We start from the raw sequence: 27,857 nt of genomic DNA on the forward strand, positions 1-27,857 counted from the left end.
ACTCCCAAACCCATGCTCTTTCCACTGAGCCATGCTGCTTCCCTCTGTACTGATTTATCCTTCTATACTTCTGCTTTATCATCATCATTATTATTACATTTGTTAAGCCCTAACAATGTGATGAACATTGTTCAGAGCACTGGGGTAGAAACAATTTGAGCAGGTCAGACCTAGTCCCTGTATCACGTGGGGCTCGCAGTTTAAGTAGGAGGGAGAGCAACTAATGAATCCTCATTTTTTGGCCAGCTGGGGAAACTGAGATACAGAGACGGTCTCACAGTAAGTGATTATCAGAGCAGGGACCTGTGTGAACTTTGAACAGTCATAGCATTTTGTGGAGGAAGAGAAAGAAGAGGAAAAGGGAGAGACTAGAGAGTAGGGCCCAAGAGGAATCTGGCCTAAGAAAATGGATTAAAAACCGTGCTTTCTATGAAATGGAGGAAACAGAGCTCACCCAACCAGGCAGGCCTTTTTAACCTACTTCTGGTGTGGGGAAGCAGTGTGGGCTCGTGGAAAGAGCACAGGAGAGCCGGGTTATAATCCTGGCTCTGACACTTGCCTGTAGGGTGATGTTGGGCTTCTCCGGGCCTCAGTTTCCTCAATTGGGGATTACACACTTGTTCTCCCTCCCATTAGATCGTGAGCCCCAGGTCGGTCAGGGACTGAACCTAATCTGATTAGCGTGTACTTACCCCAACACTTAGCACTTAGGAAATGCTTGGCAAAGAGCACAGTGATTATTGCTGGGACAGGAAAACCCCCCAACAGTCTTTGCTCAAGTCCAGTAGGACAGAGTTCTCCTTTGACCTCCTCCTTCCCTCCCGCCCTTCATTCATTCAATCGTATTTATTGAGCACTTACAGTGTGCAGAGCACTGTACTAAGTGCTGGGGTAGATACCAGGTAATCAGGTGGCCCCACGTGGGGCTCACAGTTTTCATCCCCCTTTTCCAGATGAGGTAACTGAAGCCCAGAGAAGTGCAGTGACTTGACCAAAGTCACACAGCTGTGGGAGTCAGAGGTCAGGGGTTCTAATCCCCGCTCCGCTGCTTGTCAGCTGTGTGACCTTGGGTAGGTCATTTAACTTCTCTGGGCCTCAGTTACCTCATCTGGAAAATGGGGTATTTTAGTATTTGTTTAGTAGTTAGTAGTTAGTATTCGTTAAGCGCTTACTATGTGCCAAGCACTGTTCTAAGCGCTGGGGGGGATACAAGGTCATCAGGTGGTCCCATGTGAGGCTCACAGTCTTCATCTCCATTTTACAGATGAGGGAACTGAGGCCCAGAGAAGTGCAGTGACTTGCCCAGAGTCACACAGCAGACAAGTGGCAGAGCCAGGATTAGAACCCATGACCGGGCCCTTTCCACTGAACCATGCTGCTTCTCAGTGAATCTCACAGTACAGAAGAGTGAAAGGAAAGAGCACAGTGGGGAAAGAGAAATGGATTCTTCAGAGCAGGAGATGTGGTGGGTGCAGAAGTTTTGTTTTGTTGTCCGTCTCCCCCTTCTAGCCTGTGAGCCCGTCGTTGGGTAGAGACAGTCTCTATATGTTGCCGATTTGTTCTTCCCAAGCGCTTAGTACAGTGTTCTGCACACAGCTGCCCCTAGTTTCTAAGATTCATTCATTCCACTGTATTTATTGAGCGCTTACTGAGACCCAAGAGAGAAAGCAGAAACTTAAAAATCCACCCACCACTCTCCGATGGCCTTGCTTGTTTTTGACCACCACTAGACCATTTCGGTTGGGTGACCGAAACAGAGAGAGGGGACAGGCGCCGGTCTATGCACTGGAGGAGACACAGAAATCCTCTAGACCGTAAGCTCGTTGTGGGCAGGGAATGCGTCGACCAACCCTACTATAATATAATCTCCCAAGCACTTAGTACAATGCTCTGCACACAATGAGCCTTATAATAATAACAATAATGGCATTTATTGTTTACTATGTGCAAAGCACTGTTCTAAGCACTGGGGAGGTTACAAGGTGATCAGGTTGTCCCACGGGGGGCTCACAGTCTTCATCCCCATTTTCCAGATGAGGTCACTGAGGCCCAGAGAAGTGAAGTGACTTACCCAAAGCTGACAAGTGGCAGAGCCGGGATTTGAACCCATGACCTCTGACTCCAAAGCCCGGGCTCTTTCCACTGAGCCACGCTGCTTCTCTGAGACCCAGTGAGTACCACTGATTGAAATCAGGGGTTGTCGCGTAAGGTTCATCTCTTTATTTGGGGAGTCACAGGGTGAAGCAGCAAGCCAAGGGGGCGGCGATGGGGTCGGGGCTGGAGGTCCCGGCAGGGGACCCGAAAAGCTTGTTCCATTCGAGGTGGATCCGGACCTAGCGAGAGTCTTCGGGGGCAGAGGTCGACGGCATCGTTTCACAGCCAGACCTGGGCAGGAGGAGGGAATGGAGATGATTGAAGCAAAAACTCTTCACTATCGGCGTCAGAGCTGTCCATCACCTCGCCCCTTCTTACCTCACCTTCCTTCTCTCCTTCCCCAGCCCAACCTGCACACTCCGCTCCTCTGGTGCCACTAACCTCCTCATCATCATCAATCGTATTTATTGAGCGCTTACTATGTGCAGAGCACTGTACTAAGCACTTGGGAAGTACAAATTGGCAACATATAGAGACAGTCCTTACCCAACAGTGGGCTCACAGTCTACTGGGCCTCGTTCTCACCTATCCTGCCGTCGACCCCCGGCTCACGTCCTACCGCTGGCCTGGGCTGCCCTCCCTCCTCAAATCCTCCAAACAATCGCACTTCCCCCTTCAAAGCCCGACCGAAGTTTCACCTCCTCCAGCAGACCTTCCCAGACTGAGCCCCCCTTTTTCTCCACTCCCCATTGCCCCATCTCACTCCCTTTTCTCTACCACAGCACTTGTGTAGCTGTGTGACTTTGGGCGAGTCACTTCACTTCTCTGGGCCTCCGTTCCCTCATCTGTAAAATGGGGATTAAGACTGTGAGCCCCCTGTGGGACAACCTGATCACATTGTAACCTCCCCAGCACTTAGAACTGTGCTTTGCACATAGGAAGCACTTAATAAATGCCATTATTATTATTATTATATTTATAATTCTATTGATTTGTATTAATGATGTGTATATATAGATCATTCTATTTATATTGATGCTACTGATGCCTGTTCACTTGTTTTGATGCCTGTCTCCCCGTTTCTAGACTTTGAGCCCGTTGTGGGCAGGGATTGTCTCTATTTGTTGCTGAATTGTACTTTACAAATGCTTAGTACAGTGCTGTGCATACAGTAAGCGCTCAATAAATACAATTAAATGAATTCAGGCGGTTGGGAGACGGGGAGGCCTGCTTGTCCCTTCCCTGCCCTCTCCCCAGGAGCTACGAGCTCTGGCCCAGGAGACACAGGGGACTAGCATTGTGGCGTAATGGAAAGAGTCCAGGCCCGAGAGTCGGAGGACCTGGATTCTAATTCCGGTTCCACCCCTCACCTGCTGTGTCACTTAAGGTCTCTGTGTCTCCATTTCCTCATTTGTGAAAGGGAGACCCAGTGCCTGTTCACCCTCCCCTTTAAACAGTGAGCCTCATGAAGGATGGGGACTCTATCAGACTTGATAATCTTGTATCACCCCCAGCGCTTAGTACAGTGCTTGGCACATACCACACGCTCAACAATACCATGATTATTATTATTAGATCAGAAGCCCTGCAGCAAGAAGATCAGCAGGAGTGGCCACCCTAGAGGGATCGGGGAGGGCCTAGCAAACCTCAGTGAATCCAGGATACTCACTCATTCGGTCTCCTCCATGCACTTGTCTGGGGAAATAAAAAGCACACACACACAATTTGCAAATAGAGTGTAGCCAGTAGAAAACCATCCTCATCGGGAAGCCGGGATCTGGGGAGCTCTGATTAGCTTCTGTGAGGTGGCAGGTTGTTTAGGATGGAGTGAACCCCCAAATCCACCTCTTAGGTCCTTCCTTAGGGGCCTCCCAAGGTTCGGGACCCATAGGGACATAGGAGGGGGGAAGGGAGGGAGAGATGGAGGAAGGGAAGATTTAGAGGTGTGGGACTCCTCAAATGGTCGCACCTCAGAAGGATACAGCATTTCCCAACCCCCATTTTGAAAATTCCCCTTTTGGAGAATGTTTTTATTCAAGGCGAGAACTTTGTACAAGGAGAATTCTTATCAAGGTGTCAGGCAGTCGGATGGGGATTAAACCATAACCCGCCCCGCATCGACTCTCTGGCCTGGATCAGGGCTGGGGCCCCAGTGGATTAATTCAGATTTGTTAGCAGACTGATTACAGTGTCTAACCCTGACCTTCCTAACACAGAGGGAGAAAACAAAAATCCTCAGACTCGTCCATCAGCCTCCACTGAAGATTCTAACACACCAGGATTTCTTCCCTCCGGCAAGGGAGGATTGTGAGGGGGTAGGGACGTCCAGAAAATTCCAGAATTATCCTGTGGCTCCCTGCCACTTTCACATCTTCCCCAGTTCCTATATCTCTGCCTTACCCTGCTTCTATCCTTATCTTATCTGAGGCCCTAATCTTCCCTAGCGTCCTTACCAGTCTTTGGCAGGAAGATAATAGAATCATCTGTGAAGCCTTGAGACTTTGCAAACTCGATGAAATTCTTCTTCAGCTCAGGTCTTAAGTCTTTGCTCCGACCTAAGAAAGCAAAATGGAATCAGGAGATAAAGGCCTCGGAGAGGTCATCGGGCCAAACCCAAATGACCGTGGATCAGCGGCCCGGTACTTCTTTTGAAAAAGTTTTTGCAGACGGATCTTCCCCGGGCCGTACAGTCTGACCACGCTGGCTCCCGTCTAACTGAAATTGCTTTCGCTTCGGGGCAGGTTCATATTTGGGGTCAGAAGTCATGGGATCAAATCCCGGCTCTGCCAATTGTCAGCTGTGTGACTTTGGGCAAGTCACTTAACTTCTCTGGCCCTCAGTTACCTCATCTGTAAAATGGGGATTCAGACTGTGAGCCCCCCGTGAGACAACCTGATCACCTTGTAACCTCCCCAGAGCTTAGAACAGTGCTTTGCACATAGTAAGCACTTAATAAATGCCATTACCATTATTATTATTCTCATGTCCTGGGTGAAAATTGGACTCTCCAGAGCCGGCCAAGGGGAGAGCTTGGGGCACGTACCGTAGAGAATGGCCATGCTGAAATTCCCAGAACCTTTGGACTTCGTCGTGAACATCACTGCATACTCATCGTAGTTGGTTTCCACCACCCGGACTTCATGGTCACTGCCCCACCCTGGAGGAAACACGGACAAGAGCTCTTACGGGGGCCATCCAGTCCCCATCCCCGGTCCCAATCCAAGGTAACCTGAAATCCCAGTCCTTTCCCCTCTTTATCCCCAGTTGTAGTTGCAGAGGGAGCATCAAATTGCCAAACTGGGCATCAGATGGCCTCCCAGTCTCCCCGGCCCCCTCATCAGGGTGGAGACCCACCTGTGTGGTAGCCAGTGAGAAGCTCTGGGTGATGATTCTGTAGGCCATGAAAGTTTGGGAGGTACTTCTCTGAACTGTACATCCCCGGGATTGTAAACTTCCAGAGCATGGATCACGCCTGCTAACTCTACTGTACTCTCCCAAGTGCTCAAAACCGTGCTTTCTGCGTACCACAGAGGGTAAGCTCTTTGAGGGCAGGAATCACGTCGACTATCTCCCCCTTCTCCCCCTCCCCATCCCCCCGCCTTACCTCCTTCCCCTCCCCACAACACCTGTATATATGTATATATGTTTGTAGGTATTTATTACTCTATTTATTTATTTTATTTGTACATATTTATTCTATTTATTTTATTTTGTTAATATGTTTTGTTCTGTTGCCTGTCTCCCCCTTGTAGACTGTGAGCCCGCTGTTGGGTAGGGACCGTCTCTATATGTTGCCAGCTTGTACTTCCCAAGCGCTTAGTGCAGTGCTCTGCACACAGTCAGTGCTCAATAAATACGATTGAATGAATGAATGAATGAATGACTAACTTTATTGGACTCTCCCAAGCACCCACTACGGTGCTCTGCACACAGTGGACTGGAAATTCCTCAAAGACCAGGATGATGTCTACTAACTGTAGTGGGGATTTAATAACTGTTGTCCCTCCTACTTTTCATTCATTCATTCATTCATTCATTCATGAACAACAAAACAAAACATTTAAATAAAATAAATAGAATAAATATGTACAATAAAATAAATAAGTAAATAATAAATCTATAAGTAATAAATCTATACATACATATATGCAGGTGCTGTGGGAAGGGGAAGGAGGTAAGGTGGGGGGGGATGGGGAGGAGGAGGAGGGGGAGAGGAAGGAGGGGGCTCAGTCTGGGAAGGCCACCATGGGGCTCACAGTCTTCATCCCCATTTTACAGATGAGATAACTGAGGCACAGAGAAGTGAAGTGACTTGCCCGAAGTCACACAGCAGACAAATGGCGGAGTCAGGATTAGAACGCATGACCTCTGACTCCCAAGCCCGGGCTCTTTCCACTAAGCCACGCTGCCACTTGTCTGCTGTGTGACCTCGGGCAGTCGCTTTACTTCTCTGTGCCTCATCTGTAAAATGGAGATTGAGACTGTGAGCCCCCCGTGGGACAGGGACTGCGCCCAACCCGATTTGCTCGTATCCACCCCAGCATTTAGTACAGTGCCCGGCACATAGTAAGCGCTTAACAAATACCCTAATTATTATTATTCTAATTACTTATCGGTTGATGGAAATCGAGGGCCCACGGATGCAGCCTTTCCCAGATTGTGAGAATCTGCCAAGACCCTTCTCAACCACGATCGGATTCAAATGGGGCATCGCCATCCCTGAGACAGAAATGGAATCTTCCAGGGAGATAGCCAACAGGGACAATAATCATAATAAACATGATGGTACTTGTTAAGCACTTCCTATGTGCCAAGCACTGTTCTAAGCACTGGGATAGATACAAGGTGGTCAGGTTCTCCCATGTGGGGCTCCCAGTCTTAATCCCAGTTTACAGATGAGGTAACTGAGGCACAGAGAAGTGAAGTGACTTGCTCAAAGTCACACAGCTGACAGGTGGTGGAGTCAGAATTAGAACCCACGACCTCTGACTCCCAAGCCCCTGCTCTTTCCTCTAAGCCACGCTGCTTCCGAGGAAGATAGAAAGTAATCAGGTTGTCCCGTGTGGGGTTCACACTCTCAATCCCCATTTTAAAGAAGAGGGAACTGAGGCTTGGAGAATAATAATGGTGGCATTTATTAAGTGCTTACTATGTGCAAAGCACTGTTCTAAGCGCTGGAGAATAATAATAATAATAATAATGCCATTTATTAAGTGCTTATTATGTGCAAAGCACTGTTCTAAGCACTGGGAAAGTTACAAGGTGATCAGGTTGTCCCATGAGGGACAGCAGCGTGGCTCAGCAGAAAGAGCATGGGCTTTGGAGTCATCAGAGGTCATGGGTTCAAATCCCGGCTCCGCCACTTGTCAGCTGTGTGACTTTGGGCAAGTCGCTTCACTTCTCTGGGCCTCAGTTCCCTCATCTGTAAAATGGGGATTATGACTGTGAGCCCCACGTGGGACAACCTGATCACCTTGTATTCCCCCCAGTGCTTAGAACAGTGGTTTGCACATAGTAAGCGCTTAATAAATGCCGTTATTATTATTATTATGAGGGGCTCACAGTCTTAATCCCCATTTTACAGATGAGGTAACGGAGGCCCAGAGAAGTGAAGTGACTTGCCCAAAGTCACACAGCTGACAAGTGGCAGAGCCAGAATTTGAACCCATGACCTCTGACTCCAAAGCCGGGGCTCTTCCCACTTGCCCAAGGTCACACAGCAGACAAGTGGCAGAGCAGGGATTAGAACCCACATCTTCTGGCTCCCAAGCCCTAATCTCAGCTCCGCCACTCGTCAGCTGTGTGACTTTGGGCAAGTCACTTAACTTCTCTGTGCCTCGGTTACCTCATCTGTAAAATGGGGATTAAGATTGTGAGCCCTATGTGGGACAACCTGATCACCTCGTATCTCCCCCAGCGCTTAGAACAGTGCTTGGCACGTAGTAAGCACTTAACAAATGCTATCTTCATCAACCCATGACCTCTGACTCCCAAGCCCCCGCTCTTTAGAGAAACAGCGTGGCTCAATGGAAAGAGCCCGGGCTTGGGAGTCAGAGGTCAAAGGTTCAAATCCCGGCTCCGCCACTTGTCAGCTGTGTGACTTTGGGCAAGTCACTTCACTTCTCTGTGCCTCAGTCGCCACATCTGGAAAATGGGGATTAGAACTGTGAGCCCCCCGTGGGACAACCTGATCACCCTGTAACCTCCCCCAGGGCTTAGAACAGTGCTTTGCACATAGTAAGCGCTTAACAAATACCATTATTATTATTATTATTATTATTATTATTATTATTATTATTATCCTCTGGACCTCAGTTCCTTCATCTGGAAAATGGGGAGGAAGACTGTGAGCCCCACGTGGGACAGTCTGGTCACCTTGTAACCTTCCCAGTGCTTAGAACGGTGCTTTCTAGACTGTGAGCCTGTTGTTGGGTAGGGACCGTCTCTATATGGGCAAGTCACTTCACTTCTCTGTGCCTCAGTCACCACATCTGGAAAATGGGGATTAGAACTGTGAGCCCCCCGTGGGACAACCTGATCGCCCTGTAACCTCCCCCAGTGCTTAGAACAGTGCTTTGCACATAGTAAGCGCTTAACAAATACCATTATTATTATTATTATTATTATTATTATTATTATTATTATTATTATTATTATTGTCCTCTGGGCCTCAGTTCCTTCATCCGGAAAATGGGGAGGAAGACTGTGAGCCCCACGGGGGACAGTCTGATCACCTTGTAACCTTCCCAGTGCTTAGAACAGTGCTTTCTAGACTGTGAGCCCGTTTTGTTGGGTAGGGACCGTCTCTATATGGACAAGTCACTTCACTTCTCTGTGCCTCAGTCACCGCATCTGGAAAATGGGGATTAGAACTGTGAGCCCCCCGTGGGACAACCTGATCGCCCTGTAACCTCCCCCAGTGCTTAGAACAGTGCTTTGCACATAGTAAGCACTTAACAAATACTATTATTATTATTATTATTATTATTATTATTATTATTATTAGCATTAGCATTATCCTCTGGACCTCAGTTCCTTCATCTGGAAAATGGGGAGGAAGACTGTGAGCCCCACGGGGGACAGTCTGATCACCTTGTAACCTTCCCAGTGCTTAGAACAGTGCTTTCTAGACTGTGAGCCCGTTTTGTTGGGTAGGGACCGTCTCTATATGGGCAAGTCACTTAACTTCTCTGTGCCTCAGTTTCCTCATCTGCAAAATGGGGATTAAGACTGTGAGCCCCCCGTGGGACAACCTGATCACCTTGTATCCTCCCCAGCGCTTAGAGCAGTGCTTTGCACATAGTAGGCGCTTAACAAATGCCATCATTATTATTACCCCCTACCCCCTGTTCCCTGCCCCTTTTTCCGAATGCCCTCCACCCTGCTCCTGAGTCTCTGCTCCTGCCCCCTCCCCTGTTCCTCTCACCCCTCCCCTCTTCATCTTGCCCCCTACTCTCTAATCCCCCCTACCTGTCCCTTCCCCTCTTCTCCCCTGAGTTGGAAATCCAAGCAGCGTGGCTCGGTGGAAAGAGCGTGGGCTCGGGAGTCAGAGGTCATGGGTTCTAATCCCGGCTCCCCCACATTCATTCATTCACTCATTCGATCGTATTTATGGAGCGCTTACTGTGTGCAGAGCACTGGACTAAGCGCTTGGGAAGTACAAGTTGGCAACATATAGAGACGGTCCCTACCCAAAAATGGGCTCACAGTCTAGAACCCACATTCATTCATTCATTCAATCGTATTTATTGAGCGCTTACTGTGTGCAGAGCACTGTACTAACCGCTTGGCAAGTACAAGTTGGCAACATATAGAGACGGTCCCTACCCAACAGTGGGCTCACAGTCTAGAAGGTGGGCTCACGGTCTGGAAGGTCGGCTCAGGTACATGTTCAGCACTTACTATGTGCCAAGCACTGTTCTAAGCTGTGGGGAAGATAAATGTTATTCAGGATGGACACAGTCTCTGTCCCACATGGGATTCACACACATCCCCATTGTACAGATAAGGTAACTGAGGCACAGAAGTGACTTGACTGAGGTCAAACAGCAGGTATGTGGCAGACCAGGGATTAGAACTCAGGTCCTTTTGACTCCCAGGACCATGTGCAATCCACTGAGCCCTGCTGCGTCCTCAGATGCCTTAAAGGAGCGTCTGTTGTGTGACCTTGGGCGAGTCACTTCACTTCTCTGAGCCTCAGTGACCTTATCTGTCAAATGGGGATGAAGACTGTGAGCCCCACGTGGGACAACCTGATCACCTTTATCTCCCCCAGCGCTTAGAATGGTGCTTTGCACGTAGTAAGCGCTTAACAAATGCCATCATTATTATTCATTCATTGATTCAATTGTATTTATTGAGTGCTTACTGTGTGCAGAGCACTGTACTAAGTGCTTGGGAAGTACAAGTTGGCAACATATAGAGACAGTCCCTACCCAACAGCGGGCTCACAGTCTAGGAGGGGGAGACAGACAACAAAACAGAACATATTAACAAAATAAAATAAATAGAACAGTAAATACGTACAAGTAAAATAGAGTAATAAATCTGTACAAATATACATACAGATGCTGTGGGGAGGGGAAGGAGGTAGGGAGGGGGGATGGGGAGGTAAATATGTACAAGTAAAATAGAGTAATAAATCTGTACAAATATATATATATATATATATATACAGGTGCTGTGGGGAGGGGAAGGAGGTAGGGCGGGGGGATGGGGAGGGGGAGAGGAATAATAATAATAATGATTATTATTATTATTATCTGAGCGTGCTCAGGCCAAGACCTTGGTTCAGGAGTCTCTCAGCTTCCCGCCCTGCCCGCCCGGCATACACTGGGGCCTGTGGTGCTGTTGCCAGTGGGCTGTGGCCAGGCAGGCTTCAGTAACTCATCCTCATCCTCTTTCCCTTTCAAATCCCTAATCCTCGATGATCCTGGGGCTCTGGAGGTGGAGGAGGAAGTGGGGGTGGCTCAGGGGCCCCTGGAGGAGTGGGAAGAAGGAAAACTATGGACAGTTGCCATCCTCCCACCAAAGCTCGAAACACAGAGAAGCAGCGCGGACTAGTGGGAAAAGACCAGGCCCGGGACTCAGGGGATCGGGATTCTAATAATAATAATGTTGGTATTTGTTAAGCACTTACTATGTGCCAAGCACTGTTCTAAACGCTGGGGGGGATACAAGGTAATCAAGGTTGCCCCAGGTCGGGCTCACAGTCTTAAGCAGAGAAGCAGCGTGGCTCAGTGGAAAGAGCCTGGGCTTTGGAGTCAGAGGTCATGGGTTCGAATCCCAGCTCCCCCACATGTCTGCTGTGTGACCTTGGGCAAGTCACTTAACTTCTTGGAGCCTCAGTTACCTCATCTGTAAAATGGGGATGAACTCTGTGAGCCCCACATGGGACAAGCTGATCACCTTGTATCCCCCCCAGCACTTAGAACAGTGCTTTGCACATAGTAAGCGCTTAACAAATGCCATCATTATTATTCTCTTTTAGACTGTGAGCCCACTGTTGGGTAGGGACTGTCTCTATATGTTGCCAACTTGTACTTCCCAAGCGTTTAGTACAGTGCTCTGCACACAGTAAGCACTCAATAAATATGATTGATTGATTAATCCCCATTTTACAGATGAGGAAACTGAGGCACAGAGAAGTTAAGTGACTTGCCCAAAGTCAGACAGCTGACAAGTGGGGGAGCCGGGATTTGAACCCACAACCTCTGATTCCAAAGCCCAGGTTCTTTCCACTGAGCCACACTGCTTCTCTAATGCCTGCTGGGTGTCCTTGGGCAAACCGCTCAACCTCTCTGGGCCTCCATTTCGTCATCTGTGAAGTGGGGCCTGCTCTCCCTCCTACTTAGATTGTGAATCCCCTATGGATAATAATAATAATAATAATAATATTTGTTAAGCACTTACTACATGCAAACCACTGTTCTAAGCGCTGGGGGGATACAAGGTGATCAGGTTGTCCCACGGGGGGTTCACAGTCTTAATCCCCATTTTCTAGATGAGGTAACTGAGGCCCAGAGAAGTGAAGCGACTTCCCCAGAGTCACACAGTCGATAAGTGGCGGAGCCGGGATTAGAACCCATGACTCCCAGAAGTGGGCTCTTTCCACTGAGCCACGCTGCTTCTGTTCTGATGATCTGATGATCTGATGAGAAGTAGTGTGGCTCAGTGGAAAGAGCCCGGACTTTGGAGTCAGAGGTCATGGGTTCAAATCCCCGCTCTGCCACTGGTCAGCTGTGTGACTTTGGGCAAATCACTTTACTTCTCCCTCATCTGTAAAATGGGGATGAAGACTGTGAGCCCCATGTGGGGCAACCTGATCACCTTGTATCCTCCCCAGCACTTAGAACAGTGCTTGGCACATAGTAAGCACTTAATAAATGCTATCATTATTACTATTATTATCTTGTATCTACCCCAGTGCTTAATTCAGTGCTGGGCACGCAGGAAGTGTCTAACAAATGTCTCAATTATCAAGATTAAGCGCCAGAGCGGGGATCTGGGGTGCTGAGTGAAGGGGGTAAGCACTACTTACGGAGGCTTTTGTAGCTGAAACGACCTGGTTGTGAGGTTCTCTCCAACAGCATGGTCCTCTTCTCACAACGGTCATTCCTAAAGCCCGCCAGTCCCGGGCACAGACACACAGACGCGGATTTAGCTGAGGCTGACCAACAGGTCACTCATCATCATCATTATCATCATCATCAATCGTATTTATTGAGCGCTTACTATGTGCAGAGCACTGTACTAAGCACTTGGGAAGTACAAATTAGCAACATATAGAGACAGTCCCTACCCAACAGTGGGCTCACAGTTTAAAAGGGGGAGACAGAGACCAAACATACTAACAAAATAAAATAAATAGAATGGATATGTACAAATAAATTAAATAAATAAATAAATAGAGTAAAAAAGATGTAAAAACATATATACATACATACAGGTGCTGTGGGGAAGGGAGGGAGGTAAGATGGGGGGATGGACAGGGGGACAAGGGGGAGAGGAAGGAAGGGGCTCAGTCTGGGAAGGCCTCCTGGAGGAGGTGAGCTCTCAGCAGGGCCTTGAAGGGAGGAAGAGAGCTAGCTTGGCGGATGGGCAGAGGGATTGGGGGCATTCCAGGCCCGGGGGAGGACGTGGGCCGGGGGTCGATGGCGGGATGGGCGAGAGTGAGGTGCGGTGAGGAGATCAGCGGTGGAGGAGCGGAGGGTGCGGGCTGGGCTGGAGAAGGACAGAAGGGAGGTGAGGTGATGGAGAGCCTTGAAGCCCAGGGTGAGGAGTTTCTGCCTGATGCGCAGATTGACTGGTAGCCACTGGAGATTTTTGAGGAGGGGAGTGATATGCCCAGAGCGTTTCTGGACAAAGATAATCCGGGCAGCAGCATGAAGTATGGATTGAAGTGGAGAGAGACACGAGGATGGGAGATCAGAGAGGTCAGAGATCACTCACTCTGGCTTCAACCCGAGACTCGGAGAGAACTGGCCTAAAATAGTCACACTCGTAGCCATGAAAGGAAAATTCTTGCCTGTGTGCCTGTGACATCAGGGGTCACTGAAGCACAGCATTAATGGGGTGATGTCGCGGACTCAGTTCCCCACCAGTTGAGCAGTGGGTAGGACTCTCCCCTATCCCGGGACGGGCTCCCCCCAACCTTCCCGTGCCCCCGACTCCCCACAGCCCAAGGGGAGCACCATCCCGCCATCTTCTAGACTGCGAGCCCGTAGGGACCATCTCTATATGTTGCCGACTTGTACTTCCCAAGCGCTTATTCAAGTGCTCTGCACACAGGAAGCGCTCAATAAGTACGATTGAATGAAGGAATGAATCCTACAGTTCAGGGTGTTGCGGGGCAAGGCCAGACCCAAGATTTCAGAGAAGCCACGTGGCTCAGTGACAAGAGCCTGGGCTTGAGAGTCAGAGGTTGGGGGTTCATTCATTCATTCATTCAATCGTATTTATTGAGCGCTTACTGTGTGCAGAGCACTGTACTCGGCGCTTGGGAAGTACAAGTTGTCAACATATAGAGATGGTCCCTACCCAACAGTGGGCTCACAGTCTAGAAGGGGGAGACAGAGAACAGAACAAAACATATTAACAAAATAAAATAAATAGAATAAATATGTACAAATAAAATAAATAAATAGAGTAATAAATCCGTACAAACGTATATACATATATACAGGTGCTGTGGGGAGGGGAAGGAGGTAAGTGGGGGATGGGGAAAGGAAGGAGGGGGAAATGAAGGAGGGGGCTCAGTCTGGGAAGGTTCTAATTCCGGCTCCTCCACTTGGCTGTATGACTTTGGGCAAGTCGCTTAGCTTCTCTGGGCCTCAATTCTCTCATCTGGAAAATGGGGATGAAGACTGTGAGCCCCATGTGGGCCAACCTTGTATCTACCCCAGAGCTCAGAACAGTGCTTGGCACATAGTAAGCACTTAACAAATACTGTGAGCCCGTTGTTGGGTAGGGACCGTCTCTATATGTTGCCAACTTGTACTTCCCAAGTACTTAGTCCAGTGCTCTGCACCCAGTAAGCGCTCAATAAATACGATTGAATGAATGAAATACCAACATTACTAACATTATTATTGTTATTTCCCTCTGCCACTCCCTGGGACAGCCCTCCAATCCCCGCCCTGGGCATCCCAATGGTGGGAGGATCGGAGGAAGGGAGAAAGGCTCAGGATGGGATGGGGGATGGCAGGCAGCAGTGGCCTGGGACCACGGTGGACGGCAGACAGAAGAGGCCGTGGAGCCGGGGTTAGGAGCTCGGGGTCGCTCCAGTCTGATCCAGTCCGGTCAGCCCAGTCCATCAATCAATCAGTCAATCAATCGTATTTATTGAGCACTTACTGTGTGCAGAGCGCTGTACTAAGCGTTTGGGAAGTACAAGTTGGCAACATAAGCCATCAGCCACTTTCTAGCTCCCAGAAGCCAAGTTCCGAGTCACTTGCCAACCCAACACCCGCCCTGGTCTCTCAGACTCACTGAGGGAACAGAAAGCCCCTAAACTGCTCATAGCTACCACCCCATAGCCAAACACTGTCACAGTGGCCTCTCCTGCTCTGTTTCTGGGTACCTTCCGCCATCCTGCCCCGGCGGCTGAAGCAGCATGCCACTGCTGCCCGCCTTCCCCATCCCATCCTGAGCCTTTCTCCCTTCCTCTGATCCTCCCACCACTGGGATGCCCAGGGCGGGGATTGGAGGGCTGTCCCAGGGAGTGGCAGAGGGAAATAAAAATAATAATGTTAATAATGTTGGTAGTTCATTCATTCAATCGTATTTATTGAGCACTTACTGTGTGCAGAGCACTGGACTAAGCGCTTGGGAAGTACAAGTCAGCAACGTATAGAGATGGTCCCTCCGGGCTCACAGTCTAGAAGATGGTGGGATGGTGCTCCCCTTGGGCTGTGGGGAGTGGGGGGCAAGGGAAGGCTTGGGGGGAACCATGTCGGTGGACAGAGCATGGCACTTGGATTCATGATGAAAGTGATAAAAGGATGATCCCTACCTTCAAGGAATTTACTGTTGAACTGGGGAGATGCGTCGTTCATTGACGACCCAGCAAAGAGTGGGGACCGGGGGCAATTGATGAGGTTGCCCCACGTGGGGCTCACAGTCTTAATCCCCATTTTACAGATGAGGGAACAGAGGCACAGAGAAGTGAAGTGACTTCCCCAAAGCACACAGAAGACAAGTGGCTAGGACCCCAGCAGAGACAAAAAATAGAGGCTAATGAATCGATAAACCGGAAAATCCGTGCCTGCAGAGAGAGTGGATGGGATGACTGTGTGTCTTTGGGCTGTGTGACTTCGGGCAAGTCACTTAACTTCTCTGGGCCTCAGTTACCAAATCTGTAAAATGGGGAATAAGACTGTGAGCCCCACGTGGGACAACCTGATCACCTCATATCCCCCCTCAGTGCTTAGAACAGTGCTTTGTACATAGTAAGTGCTTAACAAATACCAACATTAGTATCATTATTATGAGAGTTGATGAGAAAGTGGAGTGATTAATCAGGGGATGCCTCATAATAATAATAATAATAATAATAATAATAAAATAATAATAATAGCATTTATTAAGCACTTACTGTGTTAAAAGCACCGTTCTAAGCTCTGGGGAGGTTACAAGGTGATCAGGTTGTCTCATGGGGGGCTCCCACTCTTCATCCCCATTTTACAGATGAGGGAACTGAGGCCCAGAGAAGTGAAGTGACTTACCCAAAGTCATGGAGTAGAAGACATTCTAGAAGGAGCTTGAAGGAGAGAAGAGACATGTACCCTAGTGGAAAACCCAAGTCCGGGAGTCCGAGGGCCTGGGATCTAATTCTGGCTCTGCTGCTTGCCTGCTGTGAGATCTTGGGCAGGTCCCCTTAACTTCTCTGTGTCTCAGTATCCTCATCTGTAAAATGGGGATTAACTCGGTGTAGTGGCTAGACCATGGGCCCGGGAGTCCGAAGGTTACGGGTTCTAATGCCGTCTCTGCCATTTGTCTGCTGTGTGACCCTGAGAAAGTCATTTCACTTCTCTGGGCCTCAGTACCCTCATCTGTAAAATGGGGATTGAGACTGTGAGCCCCACATGTCCAACCGGATTTGGTTGTATCTACTCCAGCTCTTAGTACACTGCCCAGTGTGTAATAAGTGCTTAACAAATGCCATAAGTATTATTATTATTATTATTATTATTTAGATGGTGAATCCAAAATGGGGCAGGGGTAGTGACTGACCTGATTATCATGCATCTATCCCAGACAGACAGTCAATCTTATTTATCGAGCACTTACTGTGTGTGGATTCCAGTGTTTCGTACAGTGCTAGGCTCTTAGTGCTTAAAAAATGTCACATTTTTTGATGATTATTATTTCTACTCAGGGGAAACTGAGAGAGCAAACAGGGTGTTACAGGCCCGGGGAAATGTGTGGACAGTGGGTCGGGGGGAGAGAGTCCAGAGCAGAGACAATTAGGAGCTTCTCTTTGGAGGCAAAAATAACACATGCTAGAACAGAAGTGCAGAAGGGCGCAGATAAATCAATTAATCCATCAATAGTACTTATTGAACACCTACTGGGTGCAGAGCACTGAACTAAGAGCTTGGAAGAGTACAATATGAGAGAGTTGACAGAGATTTTCCCTGCCCACAACAAGCTTAGAGCCTAGGACAGGCCAGAGAAGCCAAATGAGGAAGAATCTTGAAGCCAATGGGCCAAACCTTTTGTTTTTCACGAGGCAATGGAGTCCCTTTGGAGGTTTCGAAGAACCATGCAAGTTTCCCCCTGGAGATTCCACTCTGCTCCCCACTTGCAGTATCCCGTAGCCCATAAGCCTGCACCAGGGATTCCCAGGCCCCTCCGGGAAGCAGACTCTTCCTCTGTCCGGAGTGAACAGAGGGTGGAAAGGAGAAGCCTCAGTCGGCCCTCTCTGCGCATCCCCAGAGGGGAGACCGAAGGTCACCGTCAGGGGAGGATGGAGGGAGGACCGGCCGGCAGTTAGGATCCCAGCCAGGCCCCGATCGGAATCCGGATCACCTCTGCAGTCCCCCTCCTTCATTCTTGTGCACAACCTGCAGAGCGTGGTTGATGGAAATCTATATATCAGGCTGATTTTGTCCACTTCAGGTTTATCATCATCAGTCGTATTTATTGAGCGCTTACTGTGTGCAGAGCACTGTACTAAGCGCTTGGGAAGTACAAATTGGCAACATATAGAGACAGTCCCTACCCAACAGTGGGCTCACAGTCTAAAAGACTGTCTAAAAGTGCTTTAATTCTGCCCTCTTCTCGGCCCGGCAAAACTATTTCTCCACCCTTATTGACACCCGTGCCCATCGCCCTCATCGGTTGTTCCAGACATTTAACTCCCTCCTCAGGCCCCCGCCCCCCCCCGCCCCGCCTCCCCTATTCATCCCCGCTCTGCCAATTGTCAGCTGTGTGACTTTGGGCGAGTCACTTCACTTCTCCGTGCCTCAGTGACCTCATCTGTAAAATGGGGATGAAGACTGGGAGCCTCCCATAGGACAACCTGATCACCTTGTAACCTCCCCAGCGCTTAGAACAGTGCTTTGCACATAGTAAGTGCTTAATAAATGCCATCATCATTATTATTATTTTTATCAGCCTCCTAGCTGACCTCCCTGATTCCTGGTTCTCCCCACTCCAGTTAGTATTCCATTCTACTGCCCGAGTCATTTTCCTTCAAAAAAGTTCAGACCGCGTTTCCCCCTTCCTCAAGAAACACCAGTGGTTGCCCATCCACCTCCGCAGCAAACAAAAACTCCTCATCATTGGTTTTAAAGCACTTAATCACCTCACCCCATCTTACCTCGCCTCGCTACTCTTACTACAACCCAGCCCGTCCACTTCATTCCTCTAATGCTAACCTTCTCACTGTACCTCCATCTCGTCTCGCTGCTGACCTCTCGCCAGCATCTTACATCTGGCCTGGAATGCCCTCCCTCCTCGTGTCAGACAGATAATTGCTCTCCCCCACTTCAAAGCCTTATTGAAAGCCCATCTCCTCCAAGAAGCCTTCCCTTACTAAGCCCTCCTCTTCTCCTCTCCCACTCTTTGCTGTGTCGCCCTGACTTGCTCCTTCATTCATCCTCCCTCCTATCTCCAAAGCATCTTTGTATATATCTGTAATTTATTTATTTACATAAGTATATTGATGTCTGTCTCCCCCTTTAGACTGTGAGCTCACTGTGGGCAGGAAATGAGTCTGCTTGTTGTTATATTTTCCTCTCCCAAGCACTTAGTACAGTGCTTTGCACACAGTAAGCGCTTAATAAATCGGAAGGAAAGAAAGAAAGAAAGAAAGAAAGAAAGAAAGAAAGAAAGGAAGAAAGATTGAAAAGGAAAGGAAAGGGAAGGGAAGGGAAGGGAAGGGAAGGGAAGGGAAGGGAAGGGAAGGAAAGGAAAGGAAAGGAAAGGAAAGGAAAGGAAAGGAAAGGAAAGGAAAGGAAAGGAAAGGAAAGGAAAGAAGGAAAGGAAAGGAAAGGAAAGAAAGGAAAGGAAAGGAAAGGAAAGGAAAGGAAAGGAAAGGAAAGGAAAGGAAAGGAAAGGAAAGGAAAGGAAAGGAAAGGAAAGGAAAGGAATTAAGGCAGGGCAGACTGAGAGAGGGAAATCAGTAGCTTCTGTGGGAATGCAGCAGGAGATCAATGTCAAAAAATGGAACCAGGGTGGGGAATGACTGGGTGATCACCCACATTGATATTGGATGCTCCCTTGCTGCTTTGCGGCTGCAGGGAAGAAGGGGGAGGAGCTAATAATAATAGTGCTTGTTAAACACTTACTATGTGCCAAGCACTGTTCTCTAGGGTAGATTCAACATAATCAGGTTGTCCCACGTGGGTCTCATAGTCTTAATCCCCATTTTACAGATGAGGTAACTGAGGCCCAGAGAAGTAAAGTAAACTTGCCAAGGTCACACAACAGATAAATTGGCAGAGCCGGGATTAGAACATACAATCCCTAGCAGCACTAAGCACAATCCCTTGGCAGCACTAAGCCGTGCTGCTCTGCCCTTCTGCACCCCAGGGAGCTCTTCCGTCCCTCTACTCTGGAAGCTCATTACCGGCGTGGAACGTGTCTACCAGCTCTGTTGTGTTCTGCTCTCCCAAGTGCTTAGTAAAGTGTTCTGCACACACTAAGCGACCAATAAATACCACCGATTGGAGGACCGATTGACAAGCCCTGCCTTCCTCCGTTTGGAAGTTAATAATAATAACCGTGGTGTTTGTGAACTGCTTCCTCTGCACTACATAGAGTCCCTGTCCCAAGTGGGGTTCACAGTCTAAATGGGAGGGAGGACAGGTTTTGAATCCCCATTTTACAGATTCATTCATTCAATCGTATTTATTGAGCGCTTACTGTGTGCAGAGCACTGTACTAAGCGCTTGGGAAGTACAAGTTGGCAACATATAGAGACGGTCCCTATCCAATAGCAGGCTACCGATGAGGAAACTGAGGCCCAGAGATGCAAAGTGACTTGCCCAGGGTCACCCCGTGGTGATCTTGGCCCCCCGTCCTGCATGCTGTCCACTAAGCCATGCTGCTTCTGGTTGAAATCCAAACCTGAGTCGAAGGATGAGGAAAGTAGGGCTGGTTAGGAGGTTTCCTGGCCTTAATCCAGGAGCTGCAGAGAGTTGGTTGGGGGGGGGGGGGGGGCGACACACAGGGTGGCCTGAGAGGGAGGACCTGGATTCTAATCCCAGTTCTGCCATTTGCCTGCCGTGGACCTTCTCTGGGCCTCAGTTTCCTCATCTGTAAAATGGGGATTCAATACCTGCTCTCCGTCCTATTTAGATCGGGAGTCCCATGTGAGACAGGGACTGTGTCCAGACTGACTGACTTTACCCCATCACTTAAAACAGTTCTTGACACATAGTAAGCGTTTTAACAAATACCCTGATGATAATTTGTTAGGAATTCCCTCAAGGGACCAGGGTGGGAGGAGACAGCAGGCTGAAATGTTAGGAAGAAGGCAAACACCGGGAAGTAACCCCTCTCCCAGGGGGAGGGGATTGGAGGGGAGGGAAGGGAGGCTCATACCTAGGAAAGGTGGAAGTCTGGTTCAGGTTGCCGTCCCCCACAGGGCTCACGATGGAGACGCATGTGGTCATGAGGTGCTTCTTGTCCTTAAACCACTGGGAGTTGGAGGCCATGCCAATGCTATACCACTTTCCTGTAAACTGCAAACAAACCTCTTCAATGTCCAGGTCGGGGCCCTGGGCACCAGGGGAGGGAACCACCAGACTCCGGGCCCGGGAGCGGAGGAGCAGGAGGAGGAGGGAGACTTGGGTTCTCATTCCCACTCCGCCACTTCTTTTATGGTATTTGTTAAGTGTTTAGTATATGTCAAGCGCCGTTCTGAATGCTTGGGGCAACTCAAGATAATCAGGTTCGACACAGTCCCTGTCCCACATAGGGCTCATAGTCTATGAAGTGGAGAAGCAGCCTGGCTCACTGGAAAGAGCCCGGGCTTTGGAGTCAGAGGTCACGGGTTCAAATCCCGGCTCTGCCAATTGTCAGCTGTGGGACTTTGGGCGAGTCACTTCACTTCTCTGGTCCTCAGTGACCTCATCTGTAAAAATGGGGATTAAGACTGTGAGCCCCGCGTGGAACAACCCGGTCACCTTGTAACCACCTCAGCACTTAGAACAGTGCTTTGACCATAGTGAGCACTTAATAAATGCTATTATTATTATATTATGAAGGAGGGAAAACAGGTATTAAATCCCCATTTTACAGTAGGGGATACTGAGGCACAGAGATGTTCAGTGACTTGTCCAATATCATAGAGCAGGCAAGTGGTGAAACGGGGATCAGAACCAGGCCACTGCTGTATTTGTTCATTCAATCGTATTTATTGAGTGCTTACTGTGTGCAGAGAACTGTACTAAGCGCTTGGGAAGTACAAGTTGGCAACATATAGAGAGGGTCCCTACGCAACAGTGGGCTCACAGTCTAGAAGAAGGCCACGATGCTCCCTGTCTACGGTGGGACCTGGGATGAGTCACTTAACTTCTCTGTGCTTCAGTTACCTCAGCTGTAAAATGGGGATTATATCCTCCTAACCCCAATTTAGACGGAGCCCCAGGTGGGAGAGGGACTGTGTCCAGTCTGATTCTCTCGTATCTATCCCAGCGCTTAGGACAGTGCCCGGCATGGAGTGGGCACTTAACAAACATCATGAAAAAGAAATAAAAAGGAGGGGAAGGAGGACGAGTGAGGGGTTAAAAGAAAGAGTGCAGGACACCCCCACTCCCCCCACCCGGGCTGTGAGCGGTGTCACACGATGCATCACCCAGGGGGACATACCAAAGAAGGCGCTCAAAGAGAGGACGCGAGTCGCCCTCCTTGGCATCCTGTCTTTTACCTCCCTGTCCCTCCTTCTGTCCCATCTCCACTCCCCCATGACCAGCGCGGGCCCAGCCTGTTCTCCCAAGAGATCCGGGGCTCCCGCTTACCTCATCCTGTCGGAAATTGGGCTGCACCGGAATAGCCGGGGGAGACTCGCTCTGAGCCTGGGTCGGCAGGACACAGAGGAGGCTCAGCCCAACGTTTAGCCAGATGGCCATCCTGATCCGGTCCCTGGGTGCACTGGATAGGGGCGGAGGCGGGAACTCGAGTGATGAGAGAAAGCCTCAGACTCCCTATTTATGGCCCCGGCTTGGCACCCAACCAGCTTAAAAGTGAGGAGGCCAGCCCCCACCCCCCACAGAGGCAGGGTTATGCAACCGAAAGTTGGGGGAGAGAAAGAGAGGGAGAGAGAGAGCGGATAGGCCGTCAGGGGCCAGCTCTAAAGACCGCATGGGAGTTGGGCCCATTCCCAGCCCCCGGCCCTACCAGTGTTTTCCTTTGAGATTCCCCGCAGCTGTCCGGTCACCTCATCCCTCTCAGGGCCCCAGGACCAGCCCAAGTAGAAGCAGCTGGGACATCCACGGGCAGAGCACTGTTGTAAGCGCTGGGGGGGATACAAGGTTTAGACTGTGAGCCCACTGTTGGGTAGGGACTGTCTCTATATGTTGCCAATTTGTACTTCCCAAGCGCTTAGTACAGTGCTCTGCACATAGTAAGCGCTCAATAAATACGATTGATGATGATGCTGATCCACCTCTGGAGAGAAGTCAGCCCCACGCTCCCACCGCGGCCCTTCAGGACAAATCTCGTAGCCGGCAACCTCCCCCTTCCTTGGAAAAGCCCGGTCCCGGCCCCTGGCAGGGAAAGAGAGTCGAGAAGCGGCGTGGCTCGATGGAGAGAGCACAGGCTTGGCAGCCAGAAGGACCTGAATTCTAATTCCAGCTCTGCCAATTGCTTGCTTTGTGAGCTCGGGCAAGTCTCTGAGCCTCAGTTTCCTCGTGTATAAAGTGGGGATACCTGTTGTCACTCCTGTTTGGAAGGGGAGCCCTGTGCGGGACTGGGATTGTATCTGACCTAATTAACTTGTAATAATAATGGTATTTGTTAAGCGCTTACTATGTGCCAGGCACTGTAATAATAATAACAATACTAATTTTGGTATTTGTTTTAGACTGTGAGCCCACTGTTGGGTAGGGACTGTCTCTATATGTTGCCAATTTGTACTTCCCAAGTGCTTAGTACAGTGCTCTGCACACAGTAAGCACTCAATAAATACGATTGATGATGATGATGATGATGATGATTTGTTAAGTGCTTACTGTGTGCAATGCACTGTTCTAAGCGCTGGGGAGGATACACGGTGATCAGGGACACACAGCAGACAAGTGTCCAAGGACACACAGCAGACAAGTTTCAGAGCCACTGTTGCCTCCAGGTAGAGAAGCAGTGTGGCTCAGTGGAAAGAGCCCGGGCTTTGGAGTCAGAGGTCATGGGTTCAAATTCCGGCCCTGCCAACTCTCAGGTGTGTGAATTTGGACAAGTCACTTCACTTCTCTGTGCCTCAGTTACCTTATCTGTAAAATGGGGATGAAGACTGTGAGCCCCCTGTGGGGCAACCTGATATCCTCGTAATCTCCCCAGTGCTTAGAATAGTGCTCTGCACATAGTAAGCACTTAACAAATGCTATTATTATTATTATTATCATTGTCACACACGAGCAGTCCGTGTCCCACGTGGGCCTTACCATCCCAATCCTCATTTTATAGATGAGGTAACTGAGGCCCAGACTTGCCCAAGGACACACAGCAGACAAGTTTCAGAGCCACTGTGCCCTCCACGGTTGTCACACACGAGAGCTAGCCCATCCTAGAGCTATTCACAAGAATTTCCAGGACCACAGCCGGAAACTCCCGTGCCGAGGCTTAGGATAATAATAATAATAATAATGGTATTTATTAATCGCTTACTATGTGCAAAGCACTGTTCTAAGTGCTGTGGAGGTTACAAGGTGATCCGGTTGTCCCATGTGGGGCTCACAGTCTTCATCCCCATTTTCCAGATGAGGTCACTGAGGCCCAGAGAAGTGAAGCGACTTGCCCAAAGTCACACAGCTGACAAGTGGCAGAGCCGGGATTTGAACCCATGACCTCTGACTCCAAAGCCCGGGCTCTTTCCATTGAGCCATGCTGCTTAGAATGGACCAGTTCTGGCGATGCGCAGTGATGCCCAGGTTGATAGCAGCAGTCCCAACAGAAGTTGGGCCCGTCCAACTGGGGTCATCTTCCTCCCCTGGTCCCACCTCCCTCGAGGAAGATGGGCAGGGGCTGGCGTAGCCGAACTGGCCTTCCCGGGGCTGGGTCGTTCCATTCATTCATTTAATCGTATTTATTGAGCCCTTACTGTGTGCAAAGCACTGTACTGAGCCCATTCCATTCATTCATTCAATCGTATTTATTGAGCTCTTACTGTGTGCAAAGCACACAGCCCTTGGAAGCCTTTAGGAGAAGCAGCTTGGCTCAGTGAAAAGAGCCCGGGCTTGGGAGTTAGAGGTCACGGGTTCTGATTCCGGCTCCGCCACTTGTCAGCTGTGTGACTTTGGGCAAGTCGCTTCACTTTTCTGGGCCTCAGTTACCTCATCTGGAAAATGGGGATGAAGACTGTGAGCCCCTCGTGGGACAACCTGATCACCTTGTGTCTCCCCCAGCACTTAGAACAGTGCTTGTCACATAGTAAGCGCTTAACAAATACCACAATTATTATTATCATTATTATTATTAAAACTGTGAGCCCCACATGGGACAACCTGATCACCTTGTATCCCCCCAGCACTTAGAACAGTGCTTGGCACATAGTAAGTGCTTAAAAATACCAAAGTTATTATTATTATTATTATTAAAACTGTGAGCCCCATGTGGGACAACCTGGTTACCTTGTGTCCCCCCCAGCACTTAGAACAGTGCTTTGCACATAGTAAGCGCTTAACAAATACTATCATTATTGTTATTATTACAATGTAACAATAAATGGACACATTCCCCTCCCGCAACAATCTTACACTGGAGCCATGGCTGCTTCTATAATAATAATAATAATAATGATGGCATTTGTTAAGTGCTTACTATGTGCAAAGCACTGTTCTAAGCGCTGGGGAGGTTACAAGGTGATCAGGTTGTCCTATGTGGGACTCACAGTCTTAATCCCCATTTTTACAGATGAGGTAACTGAGGGTCAGAGAAGTGAAGTGACTTGCCCAAGGTCACTAAGGTCACAGCTCTTTCCACTAAGCCATGCTGCTTCTACCCAGGAGGCGACAGAGGAGTCAATTATTCTCCTTCCTTTTTCTTTCCTGATCTTCCTTCCCCCTTCCCTTACTCCTCTCTCACCAGCCTCCTCTTCTCCCTCTCTGTCCTTCTCACTCTTCCCCATCCCACTTCACTCACCTTGCTGTTCATTCATTCATTCCGTTGTATTTATTGAACGCTCACTATGTGCAGAGCACTGGACTAGACTCTTGGGAGAGTACAATATAACAATAAACAGACACATTTCCTTGCCCTCCTCGAGTTTAAAGACTAGAGTGATCTCCAGCTGAACTTTGACCCTATCTCCCTTCCAGGCCCAGGGCCTGGCTATTAAGTAACCTACGGCAAAGATGGGAGGGACAAATCCGGAGTCTCATCAGCCCATTCTCTTCTCCCACCACACTCTGCTCCTTCAAGGTTTTCACTCTAATCTGTCCCTTGCTGTCAATTCTCCCCCAACCGACTCCCACCACTTCTAGATTAATCCCGTAGAATCCCGTCGCCTTCCGAGTCCTACCATTCCGTTAGCCAGCTCAGCACTTCTAAGCCCCGATTTGCTAGTTAGTAATTCAACTGAATTTATTCTTTTTATCTGTTTTCTCCCCCTTTACTCAGTATTTGTTTACTGCCTCCTCTAGGATCAAATAATCTACCCTTCAATCTGTAGAGAACTTTTGTTCTGTCCAAAGCACACTAGGGTGTAATCAGATTTTACATCGGAGAAGTTGATTTATTATCCTTATGTTTACAGATGAGGAAAACTGGAGCCCAGAGAGGCTAAGTGAGAAGCAGCATGGCTAAGTGGAAAGAGCCCAGGCCTGAAAGTCAGAAGACCTGGTTTCAAACTGTAGCTCCCCAACTTGTCTGTGGTGTGACCTCGGGCAAATTGCTTAACCTCTCTGAACCTCAGTTTCCTCACTAGTAAAATGGGGATCAAATATCAGTTCTCTCTCCCATTTAGACTGTGAGTCCCATGTGGGCCGTGTCTGACCTAATTAACTTATTTCAACACCAATGCAGGGCACAGAGTCAGGACTTCACAAATTTTAGTATCATGATTGCTATTATTGTTGCAATTATTATTATTATATGATTAGCCTGAGGTTATTTAGGAAACTAGCGGCAGAGCTGGGACTAGATTCCGCATCTGTTCACTCCCTAATCTGTGCTTTCTCCCTAATTGTGCTTGCTGCCTCCCTACGCACTTCTTCCGGCCCATCCCCCGAGTTCCCGATACAGTAGTGACCAGTCGGTATCGATGATGATGATGATAAATGGCCCTGACTCCAACCCATTAGCCTCCCTGCTTGACTCGTCTTGCCTTACGCCGTCGAGTCGCTTCCGAGCGACACCACGGACACGTAAAATGAGAAGCAGCGTGGCTCAGTGGAAAGAGCCCGGGCTTTGGAGTCAGAGGTCATGGGTTCAAATCCCGGCTCCGCCAATTGTCAGCTGTGTGACTTTGGGCAAATCACTTCACTTCTCTGGGCCTCCGTTACCTCATCTGTAAAATGGGGATTAAGACTGTGAGCCCCACGTGGGATAACTGGATCACCTTGTAACCTCCCCAGCGCTTAGAACAGTGCTTTGTACATAGTAAGTACTTAATAAATGACATTATTGTTATACTAATGATAATAATCTCTCCCCGCTCTCCATTTGCAATCGTTCTGGAAGTGGATCTATAGACTTTTCTTGGTAAAAATACAGAAATGGTTTACCACTGCTGCCTTCCGTGCAGTAAACTTGAGTCTCCACACTCGATTCTCTCCCGTGCCGCTGCTGCCCAACATGGGTGAGTTTTGACTTGATCGCCTTTCAGTCACTAGCCACTGCCCAGGCTAGGAATGGAATGGGTAGGCGTCTGCTTGACTCTCCCTCCCGTAGCCGAGACTGCTAGGGGACTGGAAACTCTCCAGGTGCGACCCTGAGAGGGGACCCTGTTTGACTAGGCTCATCAATACTATTGATTATAAGCTCCCGGAGGGCAGGGATGGCGCCTTATTGACTCTATTGTACCCTCCCAGGAAGTTGATACAGAGCTTGGCACACTGAATGCTCTCAGTAAATACCACTGATTGACTGACTGGTCAGTAATAATGATAATGGCATTTGTTAAGCGCTTACTACGTGCAAAGCACTGTTCTAAGCACGCACACTAAATGCTCTCAATAAATACCACTGATTGACTGACTGGTCAATAATAATAATAATAATAATAATAATGGCATTTGTTAAGCGCTTACTTCGTGCAAAGCACTGTTCTAAGCGCTGAAGTGAGAAGCAGAACAGTTATCACACTTAGCCAGGGTTGAACTGCTTGGAGTGGTCAAAGAACACAACAACCCTCACCTCACCCTCTTCCAAAATGCTGTTTTTTGGGTTTTTTTGTGGTTTTGTGAAGCACTTACTACGAGTCAAGCACTGTTCTAAGCCCTGGGGTTGAAACAGGTTCCTCAGGTTGAACACAGTCTCTGTCCCACACAATAATAATAATAATGGCATTTATTAAGTGCTTACTATGTGCAAAACACTGTTCTAAGCACTGGGGAGTTTACAAGGTGACCAGATTGTCCCCCGGGGGGCTCACGGTCTTA

At 48.9% G+C, this 27,857-nt stretch overlaps 1 protein-coding gene across 1 annotated transcript; it reads right to left on the reverse strand.

Annotated features, from left to right (window-relative positions):
* Positions 1 to 2,205: 2,205 nt before the first annotated feature.
* Positions 2,206 to 22,262, reverse strand: LOC119946613 (lipocalin-like). The gene is made up of 7 exons (XM_038768025.1): positions 22,065 to 22,262; positions 20,647 to 20,786; positions 12,635 to 12,711; positions 5,138 to 5,251; positions 4,548 to 4,649; positions 3,764 to 3,789; positions 2,206 to 2,385 (listed from the first exon to the last, which is right to left on the reverse strand). Exons 1-6 carry the CDS (start codon positions 22,173 to 22,175, stop codon positions 3,764 to 3,766), a joined length of 570 nt encoding a protein of 189 aa, XP_038623953.1. The 5' UTR covers positions 22,176 to 22,262; the 3' UTR covers positions 2,206 to 2,385.
* Between the last annotated feature and the right edge of the window lie 5,595 nt (positions 22,263 to 27,857).

Source organism: Tachyglossus aculeatus, chromosome 27 (assembly GCF_015852505.1).
Source record: "Tachyglossus aculeatus isolate mTacAcu1 chromosome 27, mTacAcu1.pri, whole genome shotgun sequence".
NCBI classification, from domain to species: domain Eukaryota; kingdom Metazoa; phylum Chordata; class Mammalia; order Monotremata; family Tachyglossidae; genus Tachyglossus; species Tachyglossus aculeatus.